At 51.5% G+C, this 22,777-nt stretch overlaps 6 protein-coding genes across 6 annotated transcripts; 3 read left to right on the top strand and 3 right to left on the bottom strand.

Moving 5' to 3' along the window:
• The first annotated feature begins 2,619 nt into the window (after positions 1-2,619).
• Positions 2,620-3,632, top strand: BJX67DRAFT_363239 (ubiquinone-binding COQ10-like protein). Its single transcript, XM_071030078.1, has one exon. The coding sequence runs from the start codon at positions 2,691-2,693 to the stop codon at positions 3,516-3,518; it is 828 nt and encodes a 275-aa protein (XP_070882530.1). The 5' UTR covers positions 2,620-2,690; the 3' UTR covers positions 3,519-3,632.
• Positions 3,633-4,924, bottom strand: sod4 (mitochondrial 37S ribosomal protein mS42). The gene is made up of 4 exons (XM_071030077.1): positions 4,812-4,924; positions 4,568-4,748; positions 4,361-4,485; positions 3,633-4,301 (listed from the first exon to the last, which is right to left on the bottom strand). The coding sequence occupies exons 1-4, from the start codon at positions 4,869-4,871 to the stop codon at positions 3,771-3,773; spliced, it is 897 nt and encodes a 298-aa protein (XP_070882529.1). The 5' UTR covers positions 4,872-4,924; the 3' UTR covers positions 3,633-3,770.
• A 143-nt stretch (positions 4,925-5,067) lies between these two features.
• BJX67DRAFT_252880 (uncharacterized protein) lies at positions 5,068-7,001 on the top strand. Its single transcript, XM_071026263.1, has one exon. The coding sequence runs from the start codon at positions 5,533-5,535 to the stop codon at positions 6,853-6,855; it is 1,323 nt and encodes a 440-aa protein (XP_070882528.1). The 5' UTR covers positions 5,068-5,532; the 3' UTR covers positions 6,856-7,001.
• A 146-nt stretch (positions 7,002-7,147) lies between these two features.
• On the bottom strand, positions 7,148-10,086 carry BJX67DRAFT_374457 (phosphatidylinositol-glycan biosynthesis class S protein-domain-containing protein; the record flags this gene model as incomplete). Its single annotated transcript, XM_071031553.1, has 5 exons — positions 7,148-8,620; positions 8,694-8,993; positions 9,303-9,372; positions 9,420-9,671; positions 9,737-10,086. The coding sequence occupies 5 exons, from the start codon at positions 10,084-10,086 to the stop codon at positions 7,148-7,150; spliced, it is 2,445 nt and encodes an 814-aa protein (XP_070882527.1).
• Positions 10,087-10,389: 303 nt separating this feature from the next.
• Positions 10,390-12,507, top strand: BJX67DRAFT_252766 (hemolysin III family protein). The gene is made up of 2 exons (XM_071026261.1): positions 10,390-10,869; positions 10,941-12,507. The coding sequence occupies exons 1-2, from the start codon at positions 10,693-10,695 to the stop codon at positions 12,264-12,266; spliced, it is 1,503 nt and encodes a 500-aa protein (XP_070882526.1). The 5' UTR covers positions 10,390-10,692; the 3' UTR covers positions 12,267-12,507.
• Positions 12,508-13,023: 516 nt separating this feature from the next.
• Positions 13,024-22,495, bottom strand: BJX67DRAFT_384547 (uncharacterized protein; the record flags this gene model as incomplete). Its single annotated transcript, XM_071033683.1, has 5 exons — positions 13,024-14,279; positions 14,336-18,932; positions 18,986-19,060; positions 19,112-22,158; positions 22,213-22,495. The coding sequence occupies 5 exons, from the start codon at positions 22,493-22,495 to the stop codon at positions 13,024-13,026; spliced, it is 9,258 nt and encodes a 3,085-aa protein (XP_070882525.1).
• Positions 22,496-22,777: the final 282 nt, after the last annotated feature.

Here is a 22,777-nt window from a genome sequence, read left to right as displayed (position 1 = left end):
CAGGAAATATCACATTCTTTGACGGCATATTCAATTATGTTGGGGGAGTGTCTTCTCCGCACAAACATACACACGCTCAAGAGACCAAGCGTTCTCTCGTACGATGGTCTCATTTTGCAACCATTAGGGGGCCTTGAAAAACAGGTGTTTCCGCTAGGTGCTGTTTCAGTTCGTTTCTCTCTCTTTGTCTTTATAAGCCCACGAGATGGCGTTGGGCTAACATAAGACAAATAACGCATAGTGTCATACAGGGTCTGGAGACCTTGGAACGATTCGCGCATGATATCCCGCGTCTTCTACTCATGGCGAACAATATATTCAACCGGTTGGGGACGTTGAAAGAGTATGAGGTCTTCCTCATCCGGGTCGAAGTATATACGTATACAATTGTCAAAGCTGTGGTATCGTCAGAATACCTCCAAAACATCAATGCTCTGCGACCAGCATGCGGCACGGCGAGGGTGTCGTATACCAAAGCTTTTGATCTGTTTGACCGGGAGGCCTGCAGAGAGTTTCTGAAGTATATGGTGGCATTGGGCCGGTACCTTGTCCATCGTCCGGAATACTCTTACCAAGTCGAATCCTGAATCAAGACTGCATGCACTCTCACTTCTATACATGTTATTTTGTCTTCTTTCTATCTCTGCCTAGGGGGGTGTACGGTCGATGCCTAACCAGGCCAATAGCTTGAGGGCTGCTCAGACAGATTAGACTGCTGCATCATAAACTGTGGTACCAATTCAAATATAGAATAATGGATAACAAGAAGCCACTCGTCGTGTCTATTCCTTCTACTAAACCCTAATTATTGCATGGTATGCCTTGATTTGCTACTTGACAGCAGCCTATTACTCGGAGAAGATTTCTTCGACTGTAGGGGTTCAAGGCTGCCCGAATACCGAGCTTATCGAATAAAACTCTTTGTGACACATTTGAGGCGGCGAGCGGCATTTGCGGAGGCCCCAGGGTTCTTCGCCTTTGTGTCTTGACCCTTTGTCCTTGCGGTACCATCCGCTCTTATAAATCAGGGCACTTCATCCCGTGAATGGAGGGCGAATAATTCACGTATCCTCCAATGAAACATGGCCTCCTCAAAAGCACCCCATGACCCAGTCAAGAAACGTGCGAAACGAGTAAAACAGCGTAGAACACGGCCCTATGTTGTCCCTCCCAGACCTAAATCTCCAGACCGTGTGCCAGGAAACACTCGCCTCCTCTACCAGCACCCACTGGCGTGGACAACGGAACATCTCCGAATTGCAAACCTCCAGGAAGATCTCAACGTTCCAAGAAACAGAATCGTGGATGCGCAATATCTCCCATCGGATGATGATCCTGGAAGGTAGCTTTCTCATAACTACCGTTCTACCATTGACTGTAGCAAATCCACAGACTTCCACCACATATCCTCCCAAATGCAAAATGCCACCGTCGAGGAAACCGCATTCACCCATGATGAAATCTCTATTGGAGATCGCGAAAACCCCTTCTACCAGTTCCTCAACGACCTAAGGCAGCACAAAGCGACGGGTCTAGTAATAGGGAATACTCATCTCATCGGTGATATTATTAACCAGATATACCCTGACCAACGGCTGTTTGTCTCACTCGCATACCACTGACGCTGATTCTTGTCCGTTGGCTTGACTGACTGGTTCGTATGACATAGAACCATGAAAACCACCCCACTCTTCCTTACAAGAACCGGCCTTGTGGCCCAAACGCCGGGTGAGGGCGTGACCACGGGACGATATTCCGGACGACCAGACAGAATGGAGTCAACTTACGCGGTCTTCCTCTGGGCGTTGTTATGTTATGGCCCTCGTCGTTTCTATAGACGGCCCTAACGCGATATAGAGCAAACTCGAGCCAGGACCTAGTGGAACAGCGCACTACGAAATTCCTCACCTCCTTCTACAAGCAAACATGGTATTTAACTACGATAAAAGCCTCAAGACATACGAAGCTCCTAATTAGTGTTGAGGGTTTTAGGTATACATTTCTCAGGGCATCCATGCCCCCGGAGTATATACAGAGCATTCGGGATACGCGGCCCGTCTGTGGGGCGTTGAGGTTATTCCGGTCGAAGGTCTTCAATATCACCAGCCGGGAGGAGCGGAGGGTGTTTCTAAGGGTCTTGATGGGAGTGATGAGGTATTTCGAGGCGAGGCCGGAATTTGGGTTCAAGATGTTCCGGAATAAGATGCGGTTACTGGAAGTCGATTTGGGTAGCTTGTCGTCGTTGTTTGCGTAAGTTTTGGGCTGCTGGCGGGCCTACAATCTAGCTGTTCATGGAGGATGAACCTACTGCTACATGTCGAGATGCTACGAGCAACACTAGTTGTTGACAAAGCTACATGAGGTAGGATACACATATCCTTGGGCGTGGCGCGTCGTATGGCGGGGTGGAAGGTAAACTTCTCTCGTGAAGTACAGAAACTTAATTGGCAATCGATATTTAGCAAAGGAAGGACAGAATAGTGTAGTAGGAGGTGGGAGTTGACCTCTTAGGGCAAGAATGCAGCCAGCATAATTAGGTAGTTAACTGATTTATGCATCCGCTGACAAAGCGCTTCTAGAACATTTCTCGAACCTCAACTTTTGACATCCAAGAAAAAGAACAACCTCCTGAATTAGGTACCATGGAACAATAACCCAATTGAATTCTGAGTCGCACCCCTCGTCTCACCATGGACCGCACCCCCTCAATACGGTACCTCTGCCGCCAGTCGAGATCCCCAATCCTCCCATTCAAAGGGGGACTGTCAAGATGCCGCCATCTCTCAACCTACTATAACACCCACCGTACAAACCTCTCACCACAACGCCCGTACCGAACTCCGCAAAAGCCTCCCTTTAGAACCCCCTACCCCCCAAAACGAACATTCCTCTCCTCCTTCATCCCCCAACCAAACAACGGAAACGAAAATGAACACCCGAACCGCCGCACCCTAACGGCCTCTCGCACCCTCCCCTACCCACCACCGCCTCTCTTCCGCGTCATCTCCTCCGTCGAATCCTACGCTGAATTCCTCCCCTTCCTCACAGCGTCGACCGTGACAGCTCGCGACCCGGTAACAAACTATCCGACCCGTGCGTACCTCACGGTCGGATACGGACCGCTCAGCGAAACGTTCACGTCGAAGGTAGATTGCCTTCCCGAGGAGGGGGTCGTTGAGGCGCGGTCCGGCGAGAAATTCGATATCGCATCCGACGCTAATTCTGGAGGTGGGCGTACGACGCACGCGAAGTCCGGGTTGGGTGCGCTGGGTGCGTTTGCGGGATTCCCAGGTGCGGATGAGGGGATTTTCGAGTATCTGAGTACGAGGTGGGAGCTTGTGCCTGAGGCGGAGGCGGGATTGGGATCTGGGGGGCAGGCAAGGACGACGGTGAAGTTGGAGATCCGGTTCGAGTTTAAGAATCAGCTGTATGCGAAGATGATGGGCGCTGTTGAGGGGGAGATGGCGGGGATAATGATTGAGGCGTTTGAGAGGAGGATTAGGGAGGTTCACGGATGACTAGAGCATTGTCTGCCTGCTTTGTATTGATAGATGTATATGTAGATATGGGTTGCTTTGCATGGGGTGTGGCATGGGGGTGTTGTTGGAGCTGTACGATATAGATGTGGCATGCATTGAGCGACTGTTTTTCCAAGACTATCCGCGAATGCTATCTGCGATGAATCACGCTACGTTAGATGGGCTGAAATCATCCTCAACCGTAGTATATAATACAAATTCTTAGAACATACACAATGACCCAGCCTACGTCTACAGCATGTTCAGGTTGCGCTTCCAATCTCCCGCACTCCGGTACCCCCTCGCCGAGCTAACTGCATTGTAGTTCTCGAACACCACATCCCAGTTAATCCGGTCCCACCACCGCTCGAGATACTCGGCCTTCCCGCCAATACCGTAATCCATCATCCACACATGCTCCCACGTGTTGACGCAGAGAATAGGCTGGACGTCCAGAGCACCAGGCGCAAGATTCTTATGGTTCGCAGAGTGGACGCCCATCGCACCAGCGTATTGGTTGCCAAGGGCCGTTTCGGGAGTATGCGTGGCCATATCGACCGACTGTCGTCGGGCGTGGGCAGCTGGGTAGGGCGAGCCGGCGTTGTAGGTGCAGAAGATGTGCATTAGACCTTCCCGCTCGAGGTTCTTGGCCAGCCAGACGAAGCCGGGCCCGAACATTGCGTTGGCGGTGGCGAGGAAGTCGAGCTTGAGGGATTCGACGGAGGAGCAAGTATCGATAATGTCCCGGGCGAATTTATCGGGGATTTGGGTGGGTGTTGGGGACTGTTGCAGAAGACGGTTAGAGCTTGCACTTGTAATCCAGAGCCTTAGACTGCACTCACCAGGCAGTTGAAGAAGAAATGGTTGTTGTGAGCCATGGAAGCGTGATTAAACACGGACGCCATCTCCGGCCGTTTGGAGTATTTGACCAGCAAGTCTCCGGGTTTCGTATCGGCATCGACAGTGTCTTTAAAAGAGCGTATCAGTATCCAGAAGCCTAGCTCATGATCGGTTTTCCGTCCAGATCGCCAATACGGGGGCAGTCATACCTTGCGTCAACAGGTTGAGTTTATCGACGAGGAGACTCTGATATTGCGTCCACGCAAAGTCGAACGCCTCTGGAGATAGCAGACCCGGAACACCATTCTCCTTGTATTGCGAATTGTATGTTAATTGCGGCACCTGGTGTAATCCTCGAGTCTGGAAGCGTGGGAGAGCGGAAACGGGTTTCTGGAGCGAGGCAGGTTAGCTAAGGAGGACCGCAAGAACCCATTGAAGGGCGGGAAAGCTCACCTGAGAGAGGGAGGAGACCGCACGGAGTGGCGCCTGCGGTCGGAGGAGGCGATTGAGCATGGCGATCGGTTATGGAGAGAGAAAGCCGCAAGAAGTCCGTCCAACAGTCAAAATCGCAGCTTTTCCCAACTGCGAATCCGAAGAATTTCCCTGAGCTCTACCCAACTCGGCTTAGCGCGGCTGAGGTAACCGGGCGCCAGCAGCGGCCAATCACAGGCGGCAGATCACCTCCGTCATCCTCCTCCATCCATTTTCGTCTCTCTTGTGGACGTCGCCGGTTCATCTGTGTCTGTTGTAGCTAATTCATCTCCCTAAGCGCCTTGATTTGATCGTCGAACCAGGAGCTCCGCTGCGGGCCAAAGATGGTCCCTCCTTGTCCCCGTTCTCTCGGCGCTTCTCCATTCCTCCCCATTAGACCAGCAACCATGAGCTCCATCAGTTGCCTCTATTCTTGGACCACGGCGCTTACAGACGCTTGGTTGTGGGTTATTTCTGTTAAATGATGCTGGAGGCAATTATGCCTGAGCGTCAAATACCAGGCAACACCCAAGATCATGCCTCTTCAAACACATTTCACCTGTCTTGTGTGATCACTTCACGCCTCAACCCATTGTCGCACCTCTTTGAAACTTAACACCCCTTGTTTTCTGGAAGGTTGAAGTCGCATTGTGGATTTTACTCTTCTTTCTGCAACTACATCCGTCAAAAGCATCTTCATATCATGGCGAATCCTCATACGACCCATGTCTCCCTGAGACGCTCAATCCTAATGCTTTTAAGTATTTTGACTGCCAATGCCTCTCCCAATCTACACCTCCAGAGAGCAGACTCCTGCCCCAGCTCCTCACAACAATGTACTGGTGATGGATTACCGGACAACTTCTGCTGTTCTTCTTCATCGTCCTGCGTTACCATTGACAGTGGGAGCTCCGTTATCTGTTGCCCGGACGGCCAGAACTGCACATACATTGAGCCGATAACATGCGACGTGACGAAACAAGACCCCAGTCTGTTCCCTGACAATGTAATCAAGACAACTCGCCTGGATGACAATTTGCCTACATGCGGAAATTTGTGCTGTCCATTCGGATACACGTGTCAGGGCGAGTTCTGCGCCATGGACGATGCTCCTTCACCCACATCGACTAAGGGCAAGACTACATCGACAGCAACTTCTACGTCAACCTCTGAAACTACCAAGACAAAGTCCCCTGTACCCTCCACAGCCACCGCTGATGAGGCGACATCTGATGCCACAACTCCCACCGCAGGGACAATTTCAACAGTAACAACAGAATCGTCGGCCACGGCCATCACAGTGCCAACCCCAACGCTCTCACAGTACTCAGCTACGTCAGACGACAACCTAAACGCAGCGGAAGCCAAGTGTCCTACCTTCCCGACCAACGCGGTTTTAGCAGGTTTCTTCCCGGGTTCCGTATTCGGGGCCGTAGCTGCTCTACTTCTGACTGTCTGCTTCCGGAGACACCAGAAAAACAACATTCCAGCAGGCGAGAAGGTCTCCCAGAGCACATACCGGAAATCAACAGGCACTCTAATTGGCATCTCCGACCCCATACCCTCCGATGAGAGTTCATTCCGGACAGACTTCCTCCGCACGAACCCAAAGCGCAACTCCGAGGGCGCTCGCTCCGTCCTCCAACGCAGCAGATCCCGCGTGAAGAGTCTCTTCAGCGGAGGCCTCAAGCCAAATTCCGCGCCAGCAGAGGATGTGCCACCAGTGCCCACGATGCCCATGACTCCACCTCGCCAGCGCCAACCAAGCACAGAAAGCATTCGCGTCTATACACCGCCAGGCGTATTTGCGAACGCCAGCGCCCGTAATCCCGCCCCGTATTCCGATCGCCGCCCTGATACCACCCTGACCGAGATCTTGGATCAAGCCCAGGCCCAGATTCGGGCACAGTCGGCGGCTTCCAGCAGGAACAATAGTAGCACTAATAGCACTGCCACTACTGCAAACCAGCGCTTCTTGCAGCCTCCGCCGCAGGGTTCGGCTCGTCGGAAGCCTTTGCCTTATTGATCATTCCTCTTCGTCCCTGAAGCGAGTCTTAGTTTCTATCTTCTCTATGTTCCGTTGCATAAGCGTATTGGGAAGCATACCCTCATTGTTGTTTTCTCGCGGTTCGAGCATTTAACGAGCATTTATTTTACCCCAACCTTCTTCTGTAACTTTCAACTTACCCACGCGCCCGATTAGCAATATAGATATAATTGAAGCAAGAGTCCAATCTAGGTATTAACAACTCGAACAACAAAGAGTATATTGTATACTACAAGGGCAAATTCTACTACCTGCCCCTAGAGAAAGACTATCACGCAGGAGCCGCAGACTTCCTCCCCTTCCAACCAGCAACAATCCTCTTAATCTCCTTCAGAAGCCCCAAAATAAGCGGAACACCAATAGGGCCCAACAACGGCAAATAAACGGCAACCTTATGCTCATCAGGGAAATAGACCTGGCCGACCATACTCTTCTCGAAGAAGCTGCGCTCGGCCTCCGTCTCCGCGACACGGGCACTCGCCAACGCATCTTGGAACCGGCCGTTGCGGAGACTTTCGCAGGACGAAGATAGGTGGGAGAGGGTTATGGAGACGGAGGAGGCGACTGTTGCCGGGATCGGTATTGAGGGGAGGGATTCGGTGAGACGGGCGAGGGATCCCATTGTCGAGGAGGCGGAGAGGAGGAGGGTTGCGGCGCGGATGCGGATGAGGGTTTGGAGGCGGAATGGGAGGGAGACTGGTGTTGAGGGGGTTCCAAGGAGGCTGAGGAGTTGGTGGGAGAAAGTTAGGAAGGCGGGCCGGAGGGCGTCGCGGGTGAGGTGTGATGGGTTTGAGAGGGGGGTTGTGTCTTGTGTTGTGGGAGGGAGCGGGTTCAGGATGAAGACGCCGCCCCATTGTGGGATGATCCAGCTAGTTGCTCTGCTTTCTTTGACAACGAGCGGGGATTGAGAGGGTGCTGGTACGTAGAGTATGAAGTTGATTGTTGGGCCAGTTCCAATGCTGGGGTTGAGCGGCCATTCCGCGGCGTTGATGAAAGCGCTGAGGTTCTCTTCCTTGAGTGTCCAGACTGATTGGGTTTCATCGTATTCCGGTGCTGGAGCAGTGGGGGAGAATGTGGCGTAGAGCTGGACTTGGGTGTCAATGGTGAAGTTGCTAATTGGAGATAATGCCTGAACGACTGGGGATATGTAGTCCTGAACTGTAGATTCAATATCCCAAGAGGAAGGGGCAGGTCCTGGCGTGAACAGCGAGAAGGTAAGGTGGTACGTCTCTGCATACTTCATTGACCGTCTCAGCCGCTTGGTGATGCTCTCCGCGAGTTGGGGGGAAATCTGCTGTGCTTGGCTATTTTGCGGTGGAGGTGAGCTCGCATGGGTGCCAATTGCGTTGTTAGACAGGATATGTGCCACAGTTGCTTTCTCTTCCGCAAATAAACGCTGGAGTTCTCCGGCAATGAACGAGGAGAGGGGCGAATTCGACGACGAAGGGGGGGGGATCTGGCTCGGGGGATAGAAGATCTCGAGCATTGTTGTGTCCGGTTGAAGCTCGGAGAGAGGACTGGTTAGTCCATCTTTCGCCAGAAGACGGACCGTCAATGCAGTATCTGCCTTCTCAAGTCCTTCCTGTACCTCCTCATCTGCTAGCTTCAACCGCAAATGATGCGCGGAGAAGTCATTCAAATCGTCAAGGGTGTGCTGGGTGGTGCGGAGAAGCTGCTGGGCTTCGACTTCGGGCAGCGACGGCGTGTCAAATCGAATTTCCACCGGAAAGACAGGGCGACAACTCTGCGCACGAAGTCTGATCAGTCGTGCGTTTTCTAAGGACACCCACAGGAGTCTGGAGTTGGTAGCTGCTCACCTTTCCACCAGCCCAGTTAAGCATCTCCTCCAGGGGTAGCTCAGCACGATAAATGGAAGTTGTCTTCCACCATATTGGAAACCCCAGGAAGAGAATAACAGCCCAAAATGCGGCCACAACCCTGAAGCGAGTTTGTATGGCGCTGGGCTTCTCCGGAGGAGGGAGACTCGAAGCGGAGGTTTTGGGGGTCATGAGAGTCTGCGAAACCCCCTGGTCTTCATGCTTTTCGCTCATAATAGACAGAGCATACTTTATACAAACGAGTGATGTCCCGAATCCACTTGAGGTTGTGGAGTGAAACTGTCGGCGAGGAGGCCAAGGAAGAAAGCCAGCGTGGTTGATGGCGGGTTCGGGGCGGAGAGCCGCATCGCAACATTCCGTGCTCCGGATTTCTACCACGCATGCTTCAGTCGAGTTTGGTGCTACTGGGTTTCTACTTCTTACCCTGTATCTCATCTTTTGAAAACCCTCGAATCTCTGGAAACGTCTCTACGGATGGTGGCGTCCTTGACAGGGAGAGATACAGGTGTTTATCGCATTTATGTTGCCATTGTTGATATTAATTCCGTAAATGCCGTACGCTAATCGTCAAATGCCCAAGAAACACACCCAACCAACGCCGTCTATGCGATCAATGCTAGTATTCCTTTTCGAAAATCTTCTGAATAGGCTTTGCAGCCTGTATGTGGATGGTTAGCCAGGGAGAGAAGCTTACGGGAAGGCGACAAACGTACGTCAATAAACCTCTCGAGATCCTGGTCAAGGCTGGCCAGGTCGTCCTTCCTTTTATTATTCTCTGTTATCAATGCCTGCTTGCGCTTGAGCAGCTCCTGTCGGGCCTGTTCAAGCTTCTCGCGCTCCGCGTGCTCGTGATTTATCCGCGCTTCCATCAATTCGTGCTCGCTCGATTCGCGGTGTTCTGGGTGAAGCTCGAGAAATTCCTCCAGCGGGATTAAGGGGAGAGATCGGTACTTGTGACTGAAATGCCGAATGATTAGCAATGTGAAACACACGAAACAGAATGAGACGGCTACAAAACGTACTCGTAGGACTCGCAGGCAGCAATTTCCCCAGTCAAGTGCCGTTGTTCATAATACAGATTCTGAAGCTGAAGGTGTAACCGATCAATTTCCTGCCTTGCTTCTGCTGTCCGTTGTTTGGTATCTCGGACCCGGAAGATGGCATCTCGACTCTGACCTCGGAGCTGAGCCAGGAGAGCGAAGAGGTGCTTCTGGACCGTCTGTGGCGATTCGGCATTCTGGTCGGGGGTGATCGAAGGGTCCAGCAGCGACAGCAGCTTCTGGCAAAGATCCCGAGTCTCGGCGGCAGAGTCCAACACGGGCAGCAGAGAGGGGTCGGAAACGATATCTCGGATGGCAGTCGTCGCAGCCATGACGATAAAGACGGCGAGGGCGAATGGCAGGTGAACGACGAATGACGATGGCGGAGAGAAGCACTGGGGGGAGGTGTTGGTGGGATGGTGGGTTGAACGTGGAGGGTCCGAGCCAACGGATTGGATTCTGAAGGCAAAGTCGAGATGCAGAAATTCAGATGATCATCGGAGACAACTCGTCAGGCTTCATGCTGCAAGGAGCCGGGAGTTGTTGTTTGTCGGAGAAACTCGTTGACCAGAAGGCGATCGATTCAAATAAATTAACAAATCTCTTCCCCACCTCCTGCTTGTCTTCCTCCAACGCAGCGCCTTCTCACTCTCTCTCTCTCTCTCTCTCTCTCTCCCCTCCTGAACGCCTCTTCCTCTCTTCGACAGCGATCACCTCTATTCCCTCCTTCCAGCCCCTCCATCATTCCCTCGCTTATTATTTAGCACCTGTTGTTCGGTCCGCTCTCTTCATGTAAGTATTGTCGCCCATCTTTCCCCAAACCCGAGACTCTCTCCGGTCCCCAACATTGGCCGCCCAGCCCGATCTGACTGCTGTCAGATCCAGGCTATGTACGGTTGAATTCTCCTAGGAATGCGTCTGCGGGCTATACTTATATAATGGCGTGCTCGACTCAATCGGTGACTATCGAGTCCTATCTCGATACTGCTGTCTCATCGGCCTACGCCACTCCCTCCGAGGAGACCGCTCTGCTGCGGGATCGCAAGCGAAGACATTCTTTTCACACGGCGAGGAAACTATCCTGCGAGTATGATGCCGATGCTATATTCCTGCGAGTATGTTTTCGTTCAACCGGACGCCCCGCAGCGCTCTGTGCATCCAACATCTATCCTAACAGTACAATCAGGTTGAACTCTTTCTCGCGGAATTGGAAAGGCGTCTCCACTGGATCGAACAGTACCGCAGATCGCACATAGTCCAGATCGATACCAGCCTACGCAGAGCGTACGCAACTCTGGAAGCTGTGAGAGATTCTTGTTGTCATGCCTCAGGGGAGCTGATGGGTAGTGGCAAGAAGAGAGCCAAGATTCTGGTGGAGACTCTGGAGGACCGCTACAATGATGCATTGGCTACGAAGGAGACGTTGGAGCAAAAAGCCCAAGCCGGCATCCGATTAATGGAGTCATTCCTAACCGAGCTGGAAACTCGTGCCCACGCCGTCCGACACCGCGGCGTCTACGGAGCTCTCGACGATGGATGGAAGGTGGTCGACTCGAAGTTGGTGCAGGCGAAGGAGGTTGTGGATGAGGGGATGGAACGGGCTCGCATGGTCAAAGATGCACTCCGCGAAAACATTGACCGGGCAATTCTGCTCGCCCAAGAGAAACGATTGATTGGATATTCAGATTTACCCGCCCCGTGGCGAATAAACCCGCACATTCTCTCGGGCTACCGGTTCACCTCATCAAAAGTGGAATGCTTCACCTCCGTGTTTACCTTCTCCAACGAGCTCGTCAACATCTGGTCACACCTAATTGGCCTCTGCATCGTCCTCTCTATCGCCTTCTACTTCTACCCCTTGAACCCTAACTTCCACCTCAGCACAAAGTCCGACATGCTCGTCGCAGCGGTCTTCTTCTTCGCCGCCTGCAAATGCCTGGTCTGCAGCACCCTATGGCACACAATGAACAGCATCGCCAGCCAGCCACTCATGGAGCGCTTCGCTTGCGTCGACTACACCGGTATCTCGCTCCTCGTCGCCGCCTCTATCGTCACAACCGAGTATACAGCCTTCTACTGCGAGCCTACTTCCCGCTGGATCTATATCCTCCTCACCATGTCCCTGGGAATCGGCGGCGTCATCCTCCCTTGGCACCCAACTTTTAACCGCGCAGATTTTGCCTGGATCCGCGTCGCCTTCTACGTCACCCTCGCGCTAACTGGCTTTGCACCCCTCGCCCAATTAACCTACACCCGCGGCTTCGCGTGGTGTCTCTACTTCTACGCCCCCGTCATGAAAAGCATCCTCGTCTACTTCATCGGAGCTTGCATCTACGCCTCCCGGATCCCAGAGCGCTGGCGCCCCGGCCTCTTCGACTACTTTGGCGGTAGCCATAACATCTGGCACCTTGCTGTCCTCGGCGGCATCCTATTCCACTACCTCGCAATGCAGGACCTCTTCGCAGGCGCATTCCAGCGCGCACAGGGCGAATGCCCCAACCTCACTTCTTAGTCACCCGACACCCCATTACAACCCTACGTTAACCTCCGAAAGAACGGAAACTTAGGATATGAAGATGCACGGCACGATGTATATACGACTATGGGTGGTCCCATACGTACAAAGCACAAAACAGGCATATAGATATAGACGCCTCGAGTCTCACGTTTTCCCGACCCTGTTCCCTCACTTCGGTCCCGCTCCGCCTTGTATAGCTTTGGCTGGGGGGACAGACAGCCAGATCAGGTCGAGCATTTGCATGAGTGGAGTCTCTCTTTCCTATTCACTTTCTTTCCATCCTTTCTCTCTCTCACATACTTGCCTTCGTTACATTCTTATCCTCTTCCATAGCTCAATATCGCTATCCATCCATTCTTGTAAATACTTCCCCTCTTGTTTCTTCGCTTCTGTTTAGAAGTATATAGTTTCCCACGTGGAGGTGTTAATCAGATACATTTTGAAGGAGAAGGAGTATTTAATTGAACGAAGGGAAATGTCTCTTACTGCGGGTATCATGTTACTCGAGTCTAGTAACAACCTCTCTTTTCCCAATCAGACTACTAAAGGTGCTTCCGAGCCGCGGGAGCGGAAAGGTGTAGATATCCAGTCTCCAAAAGACGCCCAAAAAGCGAAAGAAAAAAGACCCCCATATCCAAAACCCCACCGCGAGCCATGATAAATGGTAGAAACCAAAAAAAAAGAAACCAGAACATAAACGTCCGGACCAGACGATATGGAGGAAGCCCTGCCGACTAACCAAGAATGTGCATCAAAACCGGTCCTCCGTCAACGGTTTCGCCTCTATAATAGACCCAATATGAGACCGTGAAAACCCATGGCCCTTCGTCCGGATACTGTACCACGTATTCAAAAATGGGAGTGGGCTCGTCTGGAATGGGCATTGGACAGGCCATCCGACCAAGTCACGGATCTCTTTCGCCACGAAACCCTCGCTCGTGACCGCATCACCGGGGAGATCCGGTGTAGCTGGTGTTTTGGAGATGAACCCGAAGAAGCACCGGGCGTCTTCGTACTCCGTGTATGTATCGAAATACAGACTTCCAGAGAAGAGTTCGAGAGCCCCCAATATCTCTGGAGTGAACGAGAGGCCGAGGCCGGCTCTGTTCTTTCCAATGGAGAGGACATCCAGCTTACTGAAGGAGCGCATGTCCTTTGTTGTTCGCGGGGCGTATAGATGGAGAGTTGTATTATTCGAGGTCCTGATAAGTGGTAGGAGTTCGTTTGCCTCGTGTTCGCTAATGATGAGGAGATTCGAGTTTTTGACGTTTGAGAGGACCCAATGGACGGGTTTTAGGAATTCATCCTCCACGTCGGCATTTTGAGAGACAGTCTCAACAAAGTCGCGTGAGGCAAATAATCCGTCGATAATGGCATGGGGAACGCCGAAATGGCTAGCAGACGTCCGAGCGAATATAGGGAACGCCGCTTCGGCGGCCTCAGAAACATGCCCAGGAAAGCAAGCATGTTTCACAAAGAATTTCAAATGGCTATGTAAGAGGTGCTTTGCCGGAGAGACAGGTGGAGGGCGGCAGACCCGCAGCTCCCTCTGCACCTCTTGACATATCTCACGTTCTTGCTCCTCGTGGAGGAGAGTTCCCCCAGTACCGTACTGTTCCCACTCTCCCAGGAGTTCTGCAACCGTTGTATTGCGTCCGGCTATCTCACGTATTTCGGGGAGGACGCGGCAACATTCCTCCCAAGGAGCATAAAGTTGATGGAGTGTTTTTGACCCTGCTTCCTGAATTCGCGCCACTATCGGCCCTAGGTCTTCCCGGTTTGGACTTAGGGTATCCCAGATTTGCGCGGAACGGACATAATGGAGTCCTTGCCATGCCCAGAGTGGCCGCAGCCTTTCCAATTGGCCGCAGGTTTGCTCAAGAACCCATTGAAGTACATCAAAGGAGGTAAAAGTTGTGCTTTCTTTGCTTATACTGTGTTTAACCTCGGGAGGAATGAGAAATGTCACTGACTGGCCATTTCCTAGCTCTCGCATTCTATGGCAAGCTAATAGACGTCAGTAAGGACTGGCTCACATGGGGCTTCCGCTAACGAATTCTAACCTTGAACAAGTCGATCTTTCGTTAATCGTGGGCCTAGAGTTATTGCGGCGCGGTATGTTGATGGAAGTTTGAGATCGACCCCCCTCGAATGTTGTTGGTCAAGGAAAACCACGCAACGATACATTTGTTCGTTGAACGGAGATGCGAGAAGTCGCTCCGTATAGCCCTCACGGTCTACAACAATAGCCTCATCATTGTCGTCGAAGAATATAGCAGCTGTTCGACCGGATATGCTCAGCCACTCTTCGGCAACTTCCTGGTTACTGAGCTCCAAAATTTGTGCGCCGACGTCGATGATGACATCTATAGGAGGGTCTTGAATGTTAACAAGGTGCAACAAATTAAGTATCGAAAGCTGATGCCCGTTCTCGTCCTCAGCGAGGACACACTCTCGATTTTCTTCACGCAGAAGCTGGGCGAGTACCATAGCGTTGGTATGCAAAAGGTATGGTAGATCCTGCTGGGGCATCGAAGTTGGGAGGAGGTATCTATTATCGTTGGTCCCACTGAAGCCCGTTGCGAGGGGATGGCCAGGCCTTGACGGAATGTCCCATGCTGAAGTTGAGAGTTTAAAAGGGAATTCTTTGGCTTCCCGCGGAAAGACGACACGGCAAAGGAAGAAGTCGATGATCCCCTTCTGATACCGGAGGTGCGGATATAGATCTCGCTTGAAGCCACGGGTATCATCGAGATTAATACCAGTGAACGAATGGAATCCCGTCGGGAGCTCTTCTCTGCAACGCGCAATCCAGGACTGGTACTCGGCGCCAGGATCGTTCTCTTTCACCAGCAAAGAAACACATTGTCGAACTTGGTCCTCAGTGAGTCCACCGTAATAGTAGCTCAGACAGGTCAATATCAGAGCGACTTCTGGATGCCCAAACTGTGCATTTTCTGACGGGACGCCCTTAGCTCGGAAGGGTACAGCTAGCAGGCATCGCGATGGATGGATCCCATAATCCACGTACCAGCGTTTGCTGACCAGTGCGAAACGCAGTATTCTATGAGCGAAAAGGCCCCTCAACACAAGCAGGTTCTTCAGAACAATACTCCCGTCGAATGCTTCGAGGACCGTCACCTTACAGTCCCCAGTGACCTCGACAGAGTGTGCAAACTCTAGGGAGCTATCGCGAATTCGCGGCGGCCACTCGTGGAACGGGAGGCCCGGAATAGCTCCGTTCTGGATGCTTTCGAAGACTTTCTTGACGAGAAGATCTGCAGCGTTGGTCTCTAAGAAATGTAGAATGGGGTAGCGATTGCCCTGCCGTTCGATACCTAACACGCTCTGCTCTTGCGACTGCAAAGCTACTGCTTGCTTCTCCACCTCCTCGAGGACATACTGGATGACTTCCCAACGGTTGCTCGCCCCATCAAGGTTCTGTTGATTGCCCCTTGTGTAGATTAATTGGAACTTGGGGTCCAAGACCTCATCACTTTCGTCGATAATAGAGCGACACTTTTCTTGCAATGCCTGCTCGATCTCGACGAGACGGCGAGCTACGCTGGGTTTGTTGTTTGCCAGATCCAAACCAACCAGTCGAAAGGAGAGCAACTGTTCTGGAAGCACAATGAGGATTCCTCTTGTGCATAAACATTCATCATAAATTGTGTTCAGAATACCCACCGTCTTCTCGTCAACTGGTGTCGTGCGCGAGAAGGGAATATGATACACTGGGCGGTTTAGCAGTCCGCCCAACCTTTGGGAAAGAATGTTAACACTTTGCCGTAAAAGAGGTTTCAGCACCATGATTAATGGGATCTGGGATCCATTTGAGAGGAATGTTGCAATCATTGGCGCGATTACGGTGGTCTTACCCTCTCCCATATTCAGCTGCAGCACGAAATTTCCTTGATATTCAGGGGTTATCATCCTCAGGGCAACTTCTGCCTGGAGCGGGCGAATTGTCAAATCGCTCTCGATCTCGAAGAGCAACCACTCAGGGAATTCGGAAGCCTCCCAGCCTTCACATCCCACAGCCTCCGCTTCTCTATAGAAGCTGTTGACATCCCCCTTGTCAAAATGCATGATAAGTCTCTCACACCGACGTAAAGAGGCAATGATTTTAGCGAATACCAGGCACGCGTATTTCCATGGTTCAGGGACTGATACCCACCTGCTTGCCACAAGGAAGGATAATATCGATGATACTGTAATAGAGGGCCAGAGTGTAGCAACGGCCACTTTCTTCCAGTCATCGTCAGTGTCTGTTAGTGCGGCGGTAATTTCGTCCCAGAGACCGTCTCGCTGTTCCAACAGACTTTGGTGATGGTGTTCAAGAATTTCTCTCTCAACTGGGAATTCTGTCGGGCCACAAGGCAAGTCTACCTTCCTTAGGGCTTCCAAGCTCATCGACAGATTTTCCGCATATTGCTGGCGGAGCGGGTTTGAGGTCTCACTAAGGCCGGAGATTAGGGACTGGAATTCATCGCTCAGTCCAATATCGGAACTTGCTGGTATTTGGGCTCTCGAAAATTTTAAGGCTGTCAAGTCGATGTCCATGGGGCAAGGAGCGATTGCAGAACGGAGCAGATCGTGGAGACTCGGCGGAAGCCGAGTGGCGAAACGGGCGATACGGGGATCAATATAGAGGGCCCGCGGAATGGCAGGCAGTGGTCGAGGTGGGCGTGAAGATATAGCAATTGCATCCAGCTTCCTTTGAACCACTTGGAGAAACTGATAGAATTGGATGTTCCGATTCCAACGTCCAAACAGCCTCTCACACTCGTCGAAACTCTCTGACTGCCATGGCTCTAACGAAGAGGGCCGTTGAAGAGTTTCGCATGGCCATTGTTTGCTGATCTGAATTTCCAGGGCCTGGACGTCGAGTTCCTTCTTCTCATCGAATTCCTTATGTCGCATACGGGTTATTTTCCTTTTCTCCGCCGGTGACAGACCCGTTTTGCTTTTGTCTCGCCTCGGTTGCCATGGAGGATAGCACGCTGAGATGATCTCCTGAATCTCCGATCTATCAATCCCCTCGCCAGGCTTCATACTCAAATCCACCGACTGGTTCATTAGAGACTCGGGAATACTCGGGAACCCTCCAGAGACAGCAATCGCCAACAAAGTGGAGAGATACCGTATTTCCGATCCGCCAAAGGCAATGGTGCAGAACACGGACAATAGACGGTAAAGGTCAGTCTCCCGCATGCTTGACCAGCATTTATTGTAGATAGAACACCATATTTCTTTCATCGGCGTCTCTAACAGAGACGTGTAAGTCTCCTGCTCCGGTAGACGAACCTCCAGTTTCATCGTACCCCAGCTCCTGATGGTGTCGAAAAGGTCTTCCCTGGCCGTTAATGTAGACGGCCAGTCTCGGACAAGCGTCGCCATTTCGTACACACGACGACTCCGTGCGCTTTCCGTTGGGGTTCTGTCCCGCGCCTTGTAAGGTGAGGGCTGGACCTCTTGCCTTTGAGAACCTCCTCCGAACCCCGATTTATGAAACCTCTTGTGGCGAAAGCGTGCTCTGTCAAGAAGATTCATGTCCCCGCGAACCAACCCTGGAGGGCTTTCTGCCTTTCGGTCATGAAAAACCGCAAATTTGTTGGTGTAATTGTATATCTTGTTCGCTACCTGCGCGAACTCATCGTGCTGTGCGAGCTCGCCCAACTCTCGGTTCCACGTAACTCTCTGCATGAAGACGACGGCCGACGCGGTGTCTCTTTTCGGCGGATAATACTGGCGCCGAGGCGTTAGGGCCGCTATAAGGCTTAGTAAATGGACACAGTCGCTATCCAAAGGAAAGGATGACTTTAACTTGGCCTGCCTCAATATACGAAGAGCTTCTTCGGTTCCCGAACGATTTGTAAGTGGATCAGGGAGCACAAACGAAGTGACGGCGTGCAAATAAGCCTGATATAGAGTTCCTATCATACCAGATGTAGCCGAGAGCATTCCCAGATTTGAGTCCACCAAGTAGTGGAAGCATCTAATTCGCGAATCGGTGGGAGGCTCAATAGAGACATCGGTATGCCAAGGGCCTCTGTTGAACCGAACCCTCCCATAAGAAATTAGGACCGTGCGGCGACACTGCCCAATTTTACTCCGCAGGACCAGCTTGTTCGTCAAACCATAGAGACACCCAATATCTTGGTCGGAATCGACTATAGAATTGTGCTCACGGCATTCCAGCGCCCCGTCGGAATTGACGAAGAAATTTAGGTGCAGCCGAACCAGCTTGGCCTCGATTATACCGCTTGGAGCTTTCGTAACAAAAATATGCTTCGAAGTGTCCAAAGTTCGCAGGACATTGGCTATACGGGCGAAGAATTCGCTGTGGACATCGACCAATATCCGCTGGCCTTGCGAGGTTATTGAAGGCTCTCCACTCTTAGCTCTGTAAGACGTGCACCAATTTCGGTGGCTCGATTGCCATGCCTGGTCAAGGGGCCGGAATTCTAGCGTCCTGGCTTCGAGATCTAACCAATGTGTGTGTTGTTTAACCAGCAAATCAGGGAAGTCTCCAAGTAGGGTTTCGTGTGGGATCAACCGCAGAAGCCGTTTCCCTTTGCTCGCTCTCCCCGTTTCATTTACTTCCTCTACTTCTTCTGCTTTCACGATAAGCCGACCTCCATGAAGACGAAAATGGATCTATATACGTCAGTAGCTGTATTTAGATTCGTCGTACAGATAGGCATTTTTACTTTGGACTTGCCAAAACACTGGGATGACGTGAAAGATGAGCCTGGCAATCTTGAAGGGACCACTGAGAGTGTTTGCTTGGACCATTAGTGCAACCTCTGGAAGACTCGGTCGCTGTATCTACTTACCGAACCAAATAGTTGTCGGTATAAAGTGTGTTTTGTGAAACTCTCCGGAAGGCGGCTCGCAACTTGGTTATCTATGAGAAGCTCTCCGCTAAGTATATTGTAGTGGATCTCCTGTTGGCACTCATCAACACTCGCGCTCGATTTATTTGTAGCCCACCTTTTGCTGTTCCCCTCGAGGAATCGCCATGGAGACGAAATTTGCAGATGGCCAACGGTTTGCTGGATCGCACAATTGAGGCCGGAAGGGTCGGATTCGATTAACTCGGTTACTCGGTGCTCTACATGGCAAAGCACTCGGGAGGCACTCAAAACCAAGCCCCTCGTCTCCATGTCCATGCTTGCTGATGGGTGCATGGTATTTTCGAAGAGCACAATTGAGGATCTCACTAGGAATTGCAGATCTTCTCGAGTATAAAGGAAAGCCGGGAGATGCTCGTCATCCACATCGTAGGTCGAGAGGCAGATTCCCCCAAGTCGTAGCATGAGTCCCAGTGGTCCATCGCTATCCTGTTCTGCATTCGCATCACGACTAGCTGCTAGATTTGTGCACCATTCCATTGCCACTTTCCTACAATCCCGCAGGAAGGCTCCCGCACGCTTGACAGCCGAAGCTGGACCCAGGCTCAGACTGCGAAGTCCCAGGATGACAAGCGTATGTAGAGTGTAGTACTCATTCCAATTCGACCCAATGCTGCCCAACCTGTATTCAAGCATTTCCCAGAGTACGTTCACGGAACTATCATCTTCAAAGAAAGCGTGAGCCTCCCTGAGCCACGTAGCCGGCTCTGATGAGCCGAGCTCCCATGCTGCTTGGCAAAGTAACTTGTGAACTGCCTCTTGGCTCATGGAAAGAGACGGCGATGCCAATTCTCTGACGATATTGTACCATTGTAAGCGCTCCCCAGAGCGGAGATGACCGAAAGCGCTCATTTCGTGGAGATCCAGTTTTGACCCGTGGTTCCGCTGGTCCGCCATTACTTTGTTTTGGGTATGTCGACACCCTTCGATGGCATACTGAAAATCAGAATAGGCTGTGGCGCTGAGAGAGAGCGTATAGAGGTGTTTGATACTAGGCTTCGGCATTTTACGCCTGCTTGCAACCCATATTTCTTTTTCTCTGTCCCAGAGAGCAAAACGAAGCGCATTAGGGACCGCTATGTTCTCAAAACTGACCGGAAAACTCTGGGTACTATAATGGGTGTTTAGCCAGGACTTTCTCGAAGATTCCAGGGTCAGCCTCTGGCTTCGGTTAGAATAAAACTCCTTTAGTCCTGGGTATTCAAACAGTCCCGTTTCCATACGTGAGGATTCTGCCTTTCGTGATCCGCCATAGTCGTTCACAATCTGCCAAGTGATATCTCGCCATTTAGAGAACCAGCGAGGACATTCGAGCTCAAATACAACGTTGTTGACCAAATCTTCGTCAGCTGGGAGTGGCCACTCATGGACTTCGATGGTCAGATTTGCTGCTTCTCGCTCTGCCCGACATTTCTCGCAGTTTGGCAAATGAGTTTCCTGACCCCATTCGTCTGGCTCGGAATCGTGTGAGAGACCTGACGCTTGGCTGATCAGGTCCTGGTACTTTTTAGACAATGCTTGCCATGAATTACGTCGAGCATCGCGTTCCTTCATGGCAGAATCTGTAATTTTATCCCGAAGATTTTTAGGACGCCGATATTCAGCAAAATACCGAGCGCCAAACGTGTCCGGCCCAAGATCATCAAAGACACTTGCAGTCGACTTAGATTTCTCGTGCCTTGACAGAATGTACTTCTCAACTTCCTCGGCGCGCTGCATCTGACGCCGGCGAGGTAAAAGGAGTGCCTCGAGGAGATCCTCTGGAAGTTCTGGCGAGAATTCCTCGAGGAACCGGCAGACCGAAGTGCACATCTTGTCTAGAGAAACCCACAGTTCGAAGATGACAAGAAGCATTAAGGACATGGCACCAGGATTTTCGGCGTACCTTCCATGTGCATAACACGAATAATTCTCGATCAACTCTGCCAACTCACAGCAGACTTTGTCCGAAGCTTTTGTTTCAGTACTCCAGCTCTGTAGCTTGGTGTCAACCCAGATCTCAAGGTCAACCAGCGAGACAATTTCGTTGTCTTCAAGTTTAGGTAGCCCACTTCCTTGGGCTACTTGCCGTTTCCTATGGCTCCGCTTGAAACCTTTCGGAGGAGCAGGAGCCGGTGTTTGCCCCATAGCAGAGTGCAGGTATCCCCGAGAATGCTTCAGCGATGTCTCCAAGTCGTTATCCCGCAGAGTATCAAATTTCTCAGGGATTCCTTTCGCACCAGATGCTTGAATGAGTCGGTGGATGTTTTGTAAGTGTAACATAATAGCCGCGTCTACCTCCCCCACTCTCTGCAATACAAAATCAAGCGTCTTTTCTTGGAGCTTACAAACTCGTCGAGCGGCTTTGGCGCGTATAATGGTGAGAACGTCCTTGGAATCGGGGACCTTTGAATGAGTAGCAATCGATCCAAGCGCGGCCACGAGGTATATCATGAAGTTTTTGTACTCCATACGGCCCTCGCAGTTTGGGAAAGCACGATAAAGGATTGTTTGAAGAGCGACTTTGATCACAAACCACAGTGGCGAGCGTCGCCATGGAAGCCTGCCGTTCTCGAAATTGATATCATCCCTTGAGTGCTTATCGAAAGACTTCCAGGCATTGTGCTCTCCAAATGCCAGTAGCTGCACCATCAGCCCCTCTGTGATTAGTCCAGGGTGGATTGTGTCTCGATCCTCTTCAATATATTCCCGGGCCTCGGTCGCCTTGGGGCACATACCGCGGACAACTTCTGACTCCAGACGACAAACATTCTGGGCTAAATATTCACAGAATTGGTGATCATCGATCATAGCAACGGGTATTGCAACGCTCTTGGAGGGGAATTGACGAACAAGCGGACCGAGTGCGTCAAGCACAGCAGCTGTTGTAGCAGATGCTTCGAAAGCGTCGATAATGACGTTTTCCTTCTCCGTGTCATAGTGTGCCACCCCCCCGCAGTTCTGCGCATTTATATGGAGGGCGATGGCACCTAAATGGACTACGCGTTAGTCAAATCATTCCGCTAGCTGTGATATGACCGTACCGTGTATCCTCAAATCCGCAATGGCGCGGACCAGAGCTTCCTGGTGGCGATTTAGAGCATGTCCTGTGGCGTCTATGGAGAGCCAGATTTCGATCATATTCGCTGCCGGCTTCCATTTGTTTTGAATATCAGCCGGTCTCTGCTCCATAAACGAGGCCAGAGCATCTCTGACGAAAAGAAGTAGCTCCCTCTCAAGAGATCTTCGACTACCTTCCGGCTGGCATGGCAATTTTGGCGGTAGTATGAGATGATGGTAAAGGAATTGGAAGTTTCTGACGTTCATTCTGAGGTCGAGCCAGAGAGAAAGAGACTGCAACGAGGAGGGTAAATGGGTGCCCGTACTGGTTAGAAGTTGGAGGAGATCTGATGGTGGAAGAAAGCCAAGAAAGTTCGTGAGGAGTGGCAGAGAAACGCGATATGGCAAAGGATGTGTGAGAGGATTGTGAACAAGGGAAGAGGAGATAGGGCGAAGGAAGTAAATGTAGGAGAGTATATGTAAGAAGCTATAAATACGGAAGATGTATGAGGCGCTGGAAGGGACGAGGTAGGTCAGAGGCCTACAGAT

Source organism: Aspergillus lucknowensis, assembly GCF_044049455.1.
Source record: "Aspergillus lucknowensis strain CBS 449.75 chromosome Unknown BJX67scaffold_50, whole genome shotgun sequence".
Taxonomy (NCBI): Eukaryota; Fungi; Ascomycota; class Eurotiomycetes; order Eurotiales; family Aspergillaceae; genus Aspergillus; species Aspergillus lucknowensis.
The sequence above is the reverse complement of the archived record's forward strand: the minus strand, read 5'-3'. Positions and strand labels throughout refer to the sequence as shown.